At 42.0% G+C, this 11,647-nt stretch overlaps 1 protein-coding gene across 1 annotated transcript in view; it reads left to right on the top strand.

Annotated features, from left to right (window-relative positions):
- The first annotated feature begins 805 nt into the window (after window positions 1-805).
- Window positions 806-11,647, top strand: part of GFRA1 (GDNF family receptor alpha 1) — a 137,769-nt gene continuing 126,927 nt past the window's right edge. The window contains exons 1-3 of the mRNA XM_008926356.2: window positions 806-1,186; window positions 2,268-2,570; window positions 3,796-3,879. Of these exons, the coding sequence (XP_008924604.2) occupies window positions 1,147-1,186; window positions 2,268-2,570; window positions 3,796-3,879 (427 nt within the window). The 5' untranslated portion in view covers window positions 806-1,146. The remainder of the gene's footprint in view (window positions 1,187-2,267; window positions 2,571-3,795; window positions 3,880-11,647) is intronic.

The raw sequence follows: 11,647 nt of genomic DNA, 5'->3' as shown, positions 1-11,647 counted from the left end.
TTTGAACCATCTGTCACGAATATGGGACATATGTTCTCTTTGTTTATTCAGGAGCCAAGTGGAAGCCGATACACTCCGCTCGGCCCCGGCCGAGGGCTGGACCGCACCGCGCACCGCAGGGATGCGGGTCCCGGCTCGGCGGGCGCGGGGCTCGCCCGCCCCATTCAGGGACGCAGGGGAGGGACGGGCGGTGCCTCCGCCGCCCCCGGGTCGCTGCGGGACGCCTCGGGCTTCCCCGCGGGCGGCGGGGGCCGGCAGGAGGAGGCTGTGGCCGCCGATTCCCCCGCGGAGGGCGGGCGGGACCGGTCATCCCTGGGCGCCGCCGCCTCTCCCCCGCTCGCCTCAGCGGTCCGCTCGGAAACGCTCCGGAAGCCGCCGGGCTCCGCTCTGGGCGCGGAACCGGAGGGCCGCGCCTCCCGCCCGCTACCCATTCCCTGCCAAAACTTTTGGCCGCCGCCGCCGCTGCCGGCGGTGACACCGCGCCCCACCCCCGGCCCCGCCCCGGCGGCGAGAGCGCTTCCGCGCAGCCTGCGCGCCCCCGCGCACCGCCCCGGGCCCCGCAGCAATAAAGTTGCTGTTGGGCTGAAGGGGCGAATTTGCCCCGGGGGGCTCGGGGAGGCGCGGTGCGGGGCTGCGGGCGGCGGCCGGGGCGGGCGCTGCGCGTCTCGGGTCCCTTGTGCCCCCCCCTTCCTCCCCCGCCCCCTGTGCTCTCGGGTCCCTCCTGGGAACAGGCGCTGCCCACCCAAGGAGGCGACCGGCGCTCCTGCCCCGCTGCCGCTCGCTCGCACACACACAGACACACACACAGACACACACACACACACACACACACATATACCCGTGCGTGCGCCTCTGGCTCCGCACTGGAGTCAGTGCTGGTGCGTGCAGGTTGCTCAGACCTGAAATCTGAGGGAAAAGCTCAGCGTTTGCGTCGCTGCTCCTGCCGCCGGTGGTGGTAGCGGTGAAGAGAAGAGGGGCTTGTGTGATTTTTTTTTTTCTTTTTCTTTTTTTTTTATTCCCCCCCACTGAATTCAATGGATGTGAACTTGGAACCTTTGGACCTCGGTGGTTTTGGAATATCTACATGCTGATCCTTTTTATTTTGACACATCAGGTTGTTTGGGGAAACCATCCGAAGACAGCAAGATGTTTCTCGTTCTCTTGTACTTCGCTTTGCCCTTAGTGGGTAAGTTGCTGGTGCCTGATTTCGGTCTGTACATCGCTTCCTAAAGCAAAGCGTAGAGTTTACGGGATCGGGAGCCTGACGGTTGTCAGTCTATTGTTTAGGCAGAATAGTGAAGTTTCCAGTAGTTTTTATGGCTCTGTCTCACATCAGTTAGCCTGGTCCACATTTAAAGCTTTGTGAGGTTACAGACTTGGATACTTGCCTGTCTAGCCTCTTGTTAAACTGGGTTCTCGCAAGTTGCAGGGAAACTTTTCATTTAAATAAAAGAAGGCTGCCTGGGGAGGGTGGGGGGGTGACAAGAGCCAGCTGAAGGACTGTATCTTCACCTGCACCTGGCAGCGTGCCCGAGTGCTAGTGGTTTACAGCCCAAACTGGTTTCCTTTCCACAGGAGATGTTTGCGTTTCCATCCGCATGTGTCTGAGGGAGCATGACAGGGGCACGATGGAGAGGAGAGAGTTAATGTAATTTGCTTTGTTCTCCTGCAAAAGCATCATGCGTGGAGAGAAATGGGGGGTAGAGAGGGGGAGAAGAGTAATAAATTCTACCTTTATACATATAGAATAAGCAAAAATGTGTACAGCCTTTAAAAAGTGACGCCAAGACAGGCTAATATCAATCAGTGAGGATACTTATCTCTCTGAGCGGGCTGTTCCTGGATGTAATTGAAATTACAGCAAAGCTCTTGTGGAAAGGGAGGGTGAATATTTAACCCCTCAGTTAAACCCTCGGATGGAAAGCTGATTTGTTTCACCAAAGTGGATCTATGGAATAACGAATGCTTGTTTTGTCAGGCACATTAACCCCTGTGGGTTTTCTTTCCTTTTTGTGTTTCCTCATAAATCAACCTTCGGGGTTAAAACTTACCTTTTCTTTGGACTTCCTCAAAAAGTGGATCTAAACCCTGTGTCCTTTTTTCTAAGGCGTAGCACGAAGCCAGGTTTGCCAAGTGCTGCCCGTGGGGTTGGCTGCATGTGCTACGTGAGGAGGTGCCCGGTGCTTCCCAGATGCTTCTTTGGAGCCCCGGTTAAATCCGCCTTCTCCCTCAAGGAGTGTTTGTTGGTTTATGTCTCCTCTCTGTAGATGTACTTTTGTGTGCAGAAGTGAGCGGGCTGCCTGGAGGGGACCGCCTCGACTGCGTGAAAGCCAGCGATCAGTGTCTGAAGGAGCAGAGCTGTAGTACTAAATACAGGACACTGAGGCAGTGTGTAGCCGGTAAAGAGAGCAACTTCAGCCGGGCCACGGGCCTGGAGGCGAAGGACGAATGCAGAAGCGCCATGGAAGCTCTCAAGCAGAAATCCCTCTACAACTGTCGCTGTAAGAGGGGCATGAAGAAGGAGAAAAACTGCCTGCGCATTTACTGGAGCATGTACCAGAGCTTGCAGGGTACGTTGCAAAGCACAGAGGCGCCCCACTCCCCCGTGCAGGGTGCGGGTTTGCAGCCGCTCACATCCGCAGTTTAGCGGCTGCCACTGAGCCCACCCGGGCTCTGACCCCGCAGCTCACATTGTGCTCTTCAGCTGCGAACTGAGGACCTTTCATCCGCCTCAAGGCCAGCTGCTGCTCCGTCTCCTGTTGTTGGGAAATCCACAATGAGAGTTTCCTCCAGGGGACCCAGCTGACCTTTCTAAACCAGAGTCGAAAGATGAGGGCACTAGCATGTGCAAGAACCACAAAAACAATCATTTGGAGACGTTTTCCTAATAATATTAGAACTCATTAGTTAGGACTCACCTAACAAGATCACAGGACACTGGGACTAGTTTCTTAGCTTTTTGCTGGAAGTTAAATGTAATATGAAGAGGAGCACTGTTTTAAGGAAAAGTTTATTTTTTCCTTTCCTGTATTTCCCTGGGCATGCTGAGGCAGAAACAACACCCCAAGTTTATGGTTCCCGGAGGACTTAGATATGCCAGTTAGAAGGGATGTGACACTGGTTGACTTGTAGCTTCTGTTATTCATATCACTTGCAAATTTCCCCCAGTGTACTGAGAACAGTCAGGTCCTCGTTTGAGAGACAGCATTTTTAGCATTTGTAGCTCTATTTGGCTGTGGCCCTGGAGCTGAAGGTGCAGTCTTTAATTTCAGTGTGGTCTCCATTTAACTCTTTTTTTGTTTTTTTTTTAAGTTACTTCTGCAGAACAAGAAATAATGCATTCCTGCTCATTTATCCGTATGTTTTGATAAGTCAATATATGTTTTTCAGCTACCTAAAATAATGAATATTTTCTGTATCATAAAAAGTTTGTCTTCCACTAGCATCTTGTTAGGAGTGTTTTGTTCCAAAGATGCTAGTTTTTGGCTGTTAGCTGGGCTTCTCTAAAAAAGAGCTCTGCTATTATGGTGAAGAGGGGCACCCTTGCTTCTCTCCTGCTGGCATGAGATGGGACAGTCTCTGTGATGTCACAGGCTGTCTCTGAAACTTATGACCTTATCCAAGGAGGAAGGAGAGAAAAGATCTAGTGACAGTTTCTTTCAGGTGTTTTTATAGATAAGTAGCCACTTAAACAGGTTAAAGGGGAGTATGTTTTTCTGTTACAGAGTAAAAGTAAACAAATCTTACCCTGACTTTTTGTCTAAGAAAAAAATCTGAATATTTTTTTGTCCTTAGGAAATGACTTACTTGAAGATTCCCCTTATGAGCCAGTTAACAGCAGACTATCAGACATATTCAGGCTAGCACCAATTGTATCAGGTAAGCAGATTTAACATTCTTTAACTGATACTTGATTTTGTAATTGAATTATGGAACTTTAAAGCACTACTCTCATAAGTAAAAAGAAATGATAATGGCTTCCTGGATTTAGGAAGTTCATGATATAGTTGCACAAAAGAAAAGACTAATCGGTTTTGAAATAATAGTTAGAACTGAAAGAATGCTTGGCAGAATGGCAATTTGTATTCTTTTTGAGTAATTCTTGACAATAAATGCTAAATTTTCCTGTAGGTGGCAATCTGATTCCCTGTGTTCCCAATTTACAAATCAGTTCTTTTTTGGGAATTTGGTCAGTGCAAGTTACCTGCTATTGACATTATGGAAGATCAGAAGATAGATCTTTCTAATGTTTGCATAAGGGAATGCTTTATAGTTTAATACAGTTTTGTTTAAAACAAAATTCAGAGTTAAGGTAAGGTTTGTCTTCTTTTCTGGAACTGCTGCCTGTTTAAAGAGCCTATTCACAACTTCCTCCTTTTTCTGGTTTTGTGTTTGTTGTTTTGGTTTTTTTCCCCCTTGGTGTGTGGCTGTCTCTAAGAACCTTTTTATCATATTTCGAATATGTTGCTTGGTGATTTAACTGTGATGTTTGTTCTTTATCAACCTAAATTATACTCATTCTGGATAATATTTATTGAAAACGCCATTTTGGGGGGGGGGGGCCACTCACTGGGGTTACAGCTTGGAATTGCATTTCTTTTTAGGAGTTTCAGGAAGTCTTGTGAGGATGCAGTCCGTACTTGGGACATTTATTTGTTTAGCTACATAAATTGAACGTGTGTAAATTGGACAGTGCTGAAGCTGTAGTTAACTGACATGCTATGGATAAGCAGTAGGAGATGGCTCTTTAAAAGAAAAAAGGAAAAGACCAGTGAGAGTGGCTTGACCAATTTCTGGATGTACTTACACTTTTTAGAACTCAAAGTCCCATTAAAAGCCACGAGGGCTTAGGTTGTTAAGTATTTAATGGTACAGGTTTTCAAAGGCATATAGATACATAAAATGTAGGTAACTGCCCATTGGGATTTTCAGAGAGGACTAAGTGATGTAAAAAGGCGTTAGATGCCCAGGCAGTTCTGAAAATTCTAAGTGCTTAATGCATCTTTAGGTATCTTAATGCCTTTGAAAATCGCCCCTTTAGTCACTTTTCAAAATGTGACTTCAGATCCTTATCCTATACATCTTTTTAAAACATTATCCCGATTTTTGGGGCAATTCTGTTGGAGAAATAGTAGAGAGCAATGATTAATGTCAGAATAATCTTTATTTCTCTTATTTTTTATTGCTTAAAACTCCAACTTAATACAGAACAAAGACAAAATCAATGCAGAGGAGTTCCAGGCAGTTTTCTTAAAATTTATGATCAGGCTGCCTAGGGCCAAATTGTAATCTACCTCAGCAGTTTTATGATCTCCATAGAAATACCCTACATACATTCTGCCTTTGTTAGTTTTTAGATTCCCCGTTTACTTGCAAAGTAATTATCTTAAAAATGTAATAATTTTTTTCAGTAGCTGTTCAGTGCAACAGTGAAATAAGACATAGTTGCCAGCCATTGATTTCCATCCTATCACAGTCTTTTCAGATGGCAGTGGACTGGTCAGGTATCATTCTGCGTTACTAGTGCACCCCAAATTGCCGTGCATTGATCAGAAGTTTCAGGTTTACAAGGATAGGAGGCCTGGATTCACAGGGAGCAATAGAAAAAAGTTGTAATCCAGTGGAAAAACACCAGTATTTGAAAGTATTGTCAACTGAAAGAAAAAGATTAGCAAAAGCATTTTTCTTATCGTCATGGTTACTATTGCGTGTTACATTCTCTAAAGCTGCCTAGTCTTAGAGATTTTTTGCAGCACTCTGCAAATACCCCAAGCAGCAGAACTTGGTAAGATTTCTAGATCTTGATTAGAACAAACAAACAAAAAAATCCCTGTACAAGTACTGTTGGCAGGGGTTTCATAACTGTTGTTCTGCTAATATGGTCACTGTGTTTATAGATGTTGCTGCATAATTCCCTGTCATTTAAGTTATTTGGGTTTAACTGAAAGCAGTGATTAACCCTTTCCTATCACAAAGGCCATTTGTGATACTGTATTTCTAAGATGACTGTTTTGTGTGACATAAGCCTTTTGTAGCATACATAAGTCTGAGAAATGAAGGACAGTTTAGTTACAGTTGATGTATTTTTATACTGAAAGATGTTCAAAAATGCATCTTCTATGGAAACAGGATGCCACGTTTTCTTTAATTCAAGCATCAATATGTTGATTTAAAACAAAAATCAGAAATATATTGCTAAACCTGTTAGTTCCAATTTTCTCCCTAGTTCCTGTTATGTTAATGTAACAAATCATGTTCCACTGTTCCATCCATGTTAATGGATGCAGTCTTGTTACTAAGGTGAAGCATCTGTATTTTTAAGTGGTCTACATTATAGAGGGGCTGGTCGTGTAGTTAGTCTAGAACTAGAAGGAAAAGAGAAGCATTCTATATAAAATTTAAAACAATGTCCAACGGCATAGAGAAGAAATACGTAACTCACTAAATTATTTATTGCACTTTTAGCTGTTAAAAACAGGTTATCAGTATTTAGTTAATAATAATAAGCATGAATTCTGCATTTGAGTAACTACTTAAAGTTTGCAAGGAAACTGTAATTTATTAAAAAAAAAAATTGCTGGCTGAAATAGGAATGTGAGGTCAGTTCTTGATTTCCTTGTGATGATGAGAGTATTCAGGGATATTTTGTTGCTTTCCATCTGCACTTTAGCTCCTTCTATAAAGTGACTCCTCACATGGCCAAAGCCTGGACTGTAAGCCTTCCTAGTTGAAGGACTAGACTGTCTTGGTTTTTTGTTTTGGGCATATCTAGGTTTGAATTTTCTTTATAACTACAATGTCTGATGTGATGCTTCTGCCTCAAGGGTGTGAATTTCTTGCTGTTAGGCAGCTCTTCAAATTACTGAAAACTTGTGCATGTGTTCTAGAGGGTAACAGATTTGGGTTAGTTATTGTGACGTAAAGATTTTGCTTAAGCAGACATTTTTTGCTTGAACCTTTACAACTTCTGAGAGGTGAAAACATTTTAAGGTCATTGACTTCTGTCACAACTACAGTAAATGCAAAATCTGTTGATAGGATTTCAGAGGTGCGTTTCACAGTAAATTAAAGATAGATGCTGCAATTAGTCACTACTTAAAGCTATCTATGGCTTTTTACTACCTGGAGAGCAGTTTGCCTCTTAAATTTGTGTTGTTTCTGACATTGAGCCATGTAACTGGAAGATATATTATTACTATTTTGGTATCAGCTGATACACTATAGTGGTCATCTCTGGCATGTTGTAAGAAAATATCCTGCATAAAAACTGTAGCTGCATAAAACCTGGAGAAATTCTTAACAAAATAATATCTCTGAAATGTGTCATTTATATCAACACAAAAGGGAGAGCCACTACATCTGAATAAAATGCCTTAAGCCATATCTGTGAAGTGGTGTAAATAAAATCCGGAGTGTAATAAAGGTTTGGCTATTTAGATCAACGTGTTCAGGATGACATAATGCTCTCCTCCCATGGATTCACTTTTAATTTGCCTAGTTGTTCACAGGCTTATTATCCCATTGTTCAGCTTTGCAAATCTTTTTTCTTTTTCATCTATTATGTTCAGAAATAATCTTAAAGGACAGGCTCTTAAAACACACAGGGTTTGCTGTTAGTCTGTGGAGAATTGGTTGGTTACGTGCTGCTAGTTTCCAGTTGCTAAAACACAAGACAGGTAGAAATTAATTATTTTGCCAATATTTCTTGTTAGTGTAGTAAACCATTTTTGAGAAGTGCCTTTTGTATCATTAACAAATGAGAGAAAGAAAATGGCTCATACGATTGTATGTCAAGAGAAGTATTTCCTCATTCTGCTGTTTTCCTCAGAGGCTGTTTACTCTAAAAACTCTGAAAATGTTCTGTTGTAGAAAGTGCCTTGAAGCTTTTATTTAGAAAAGAGTATATTTTATGTTTATTATGGCAGACCTGTAAATTAAAACCAAGAATTCAGTAGACAGCACATAGGGCTTCTTGCTGGATTGTATCATTCCACGTTAGAACATGGGTAATGCAGTACATGAAGTTAGCATGTTTGACTTGCATGCTGAATAAGCTGTAAGACAAACAGTTATGGTCAACAAGGTGGCCTTTTACTGTATGTAAAAAGTTGAGACTATAACAAGTTAGCAGTGCTGGAATTCTCAGGAATTCTCAGCTGTGTGTACTGGTGGCTGTTACACTCTGTAGGACGTATGAAGATGTCTCCCTCTAGGATCCCACTGCTGCTCAGAGGGAGAGTGGGTTGGTTATTAGTTCCCATCTTCTTTTTCCTTTGAATTTTTCAGAGTCTTTTAGGCATCCTGTAGAGTTGGCATTCACAAATCAGAAAGTTGATTGTGGGAAAGAATGAATCCAGTGTGCAAAACACTTCCCTAAGCATGTGACAGGCTTTTATAAGGGGATAGTTTCCTCTCCCCAGCATAAAACCTTCTCTGAGTATTGATGACAGCTGCCTGGCCCCTCCCCAGTAATTTTTTCTTCTCCAAGATGGGGTAGAGACCTCACTGAGAACTTTTCCTTTGGAAAAGTTGCCATCATCACAGGTGGATGGGGAGGAAGGAAGGCTGGGGTTTTTCAATTGGAATTCTCAGGTTTGAGAGAAACAGAGCTTCCATTTTCGTGTGCTATTTCTGTAAAGAGGGGTTGTAGAATTAGAACAAGCTGTGTTGGAGTGCATTAATTCCCCTGAAACTTTCATAACCCCAAAATTCTTTTAATCAAGAGTGGAACGTTTCCCCATTTATTTATTTATTTATTTATTTTTTGTTGTTCTTGAACTAATGTAAGAGCTGTGTTCTGGGTAACAGGTCCCTGATACTATAATTATTATTTATTTATTTTTTCCTACTTGGTAAAGTACTTTTCTTTTGTAGAAGCCATACATAGCATTTTTTAGATTGTTTATCAGAAAGATAAGTTAGTCTGTGTCCTAGCCAAGGGATTCACTGCTTTTTCCTTTTTGGGTTAGTGGCATGTGAATTAGTGGCTTCTCCCATGAATTAATACTGTGTGACATTCCCAATTCCCGTTGCCTGAGGCCTCTAATCTTGTTCCTGTTCTGAAATCTGTGTATATTTCAAGTGCCACATATTTTTCTAATTTAACACTGTGTCTTTTTATGACATTTCTTTAAGATTTTTTGAGATGCCACATTTCCGCAGAGGCAGTTTTAATTTACAAAATATTGAAAATGTTGATTTCTCTTGACTCTTTACAGTGCTCTTATTAGGTCTGACCTCCCATATCATAGTAGTTCAGTTAAAAAAGCCAGATACTTCATGTTAGTTACCTTGCACATACACCCAAGTTCATGAAAAATAAACCAGATCTTATTAGGTTAACAGGAATCTTGCAGTCTGATTCTGTTCCCACTGAAGTAAGCAAAACACATCAAAATCTTTTTATTTGATTATGATATATTCTGTTTCCTGATATAATTTTTTGAGGGCTCTAGTTCTGGTTTTCTGATATGTGGTCAAGCCTTTTGATAACAAAAGTAAAAACTTCTTAAATTTAGCCTACATTAGATTGTCACATGCACATGCAAACTGTGTTTTGCTTTGTAAGGTAATATATTGCAATAATAGCCCTTGGACCAATATGTAGTACTGGTTTTGCACAAATCCAGACTAACTCTTTTTTTCCCAGTGAGAATTTATGTCCTGTTGCAAGAAAAAACCCAAACAACACAGGCATCTCTTTTAACTGCATTTAACAAAATGAAAATAGTTTGATAAAAATAAATCTGAGTGTGTCCAGTGTTTGTGTTCTTTGACATTTCTGTCTGCAGATTTTCTTTGCAGAGACAACTAGGCTGGCTTCCAGTCAGATAACAAGTTATCGAGGGTGCATAGATACCAGATTTCCACTTCTGCATTTTTATAATCAGATTGGACTTCACACAAAAGAAAATCACTTTGGTGACTGTTGGCTTGCAGGAGCTCTTTGAATTTCCTGTTTTCTGCATTTCTTGAAGCTAGATCTGATTATGAGGGGGGAATTAAGTACCTTGCTGATTGACTGGCCTATAAAGGCAGTGCCTACGCACTTTACCTTCAGCAGGATCATGAACAGGCCTTGAAAAATAGGAATATGTAAACACTCATGCACATTGCTTTCAGTGGTAAGATTACTGGAACCTTTTTGCTAATTTTTTTGAAGAGCTGTAAAACAGAAGAAAAGGTCTTTGTTCCTGAAGTGTTTAAAATGCACAGCTTTGAGCAAATGTAGAGCTTCTGCTTGTCCAAGTAGTCTAGGCAGGCTTTGTCAACCTGTTTAAACATGGGGAAACAAGATGAAATCCATTCCACGGGAGGAGGAAGCATCTGGTGATACAACCCAGACATATAAGCATATATACTCAGCATCTACATTAATGCTGAGAGTAGTAAGAGAGAATAGTTAGGAGGAAACTGGAAGGAGAGCAGTATTTTCCTGAAACCTCAAAGGAAAGTGTTGGGACATGGCCTGTTGAATAAGCATGGCCAGGTAGTTTGTTACCATATATGATGTGTACAGTGGACCACATCTTTTCTAGAGTAGCACCTTTGGAGAGTGGAATTGCCATCCCTCAGTGTGCTTTGCAGGAAAGCCTCAGTTATGGTGTGGGGGGTCATATATTAAATGAAAAATGCCTGTGTACTTTGGGCAGCAGATTATATATTCTTGTTTCCTGTTACAGGCCAGCTTTGTGGTTTGCTTAAGTGCCACCTGAGTTACTCTGAAGTAGGAGCAAGGCACACAGGTACTGCTAGTGGTATTAGTGGGATTATGAGGAGAGATCAGGTAGTTGTCCCTGGGAAGGGAAGCAGAATCCAGTTACCTATGAGTAGAGGTACCACTGTTCCAGGGATGTGATGAGCAGGAACAGGTGTGGGCTGCTGGGGACCCCAGAAACACAGAACTTGCCGGGTTTTGGGTTTTGTCAGGTGTGTACAAACTGCTGTGTCACAGGGGTGAGTGGTTGGATCCAGTGAGCCTGCTAATGGGGCAGCTGAAGGCATGACATGGTGAGAGAAATAGCCTGTGGTTCACACGGGGAGGATACTGGTGGCAGTACTGCTGTGACAAAGGTGGTGTGACAACTGGTGCAGAAGACAAGGCTGCACTGAGTACTCATATTTTTATGGCAGTCTTCCTTGTAGGGCTTCTGAAATGCCTTGTTTGAAATCTGTGTCCCCTGGTGAAACCATAAGAGCAGCATCCTGCAGCTTTCTGTCTCTTGATGGCACAGCAAGGTGCAGTTTATAACAGGTGATTTGCATGCTGGCTCTTTACAGTTTAAAATATTTAAAAATTTTTTTTTTATAATAATCTTGGAAAAGCCACTGGTATCTGTCAGGAGTTTGACAGTACGTTAAAAATGCTAGGAGTAAAATGCTTGTATATAATGAAAAGAAATAAGAATTTCTGGATTGCAAGGCAGATACTTTATTTGTGATAAGTCTCCAACATTTCTTGTTTTAAGATGTACATTATATTGTTTTAACTTTAGGAATGTGTTCACAACTTTTGTTTTTAGAAATGTGACTGGTTTTGTTCATGAAAAGTAATTCTGTAATTTATTTCATATTATTTTTGGTGGTGGTTTTTAATTCTTGCATTTTTCATGGATGAAACTAATGCAGCAACAATGCTGTCAGTATA

Source organism: Manacus vitellinus, unplaced genomic scaffold, assembly GCF_001715985.3.
Source record: "Manacus vitellinus isolate BGI_N305 unplaced genomic scaffold, ASM171598v3 scaffold_15_pilon, whole genome shotgun sequence".
Lineage (NCBI taxonomy): Eukaryota > Metazoa > Chordata > Aves > Passeriformes > Pipridae > Manacus > Manacus vitellinus.
Note: the sequence above shows the minus strand (reverse complement) of the source record. Positions and strands in the feature narration are given on the sequence as shown.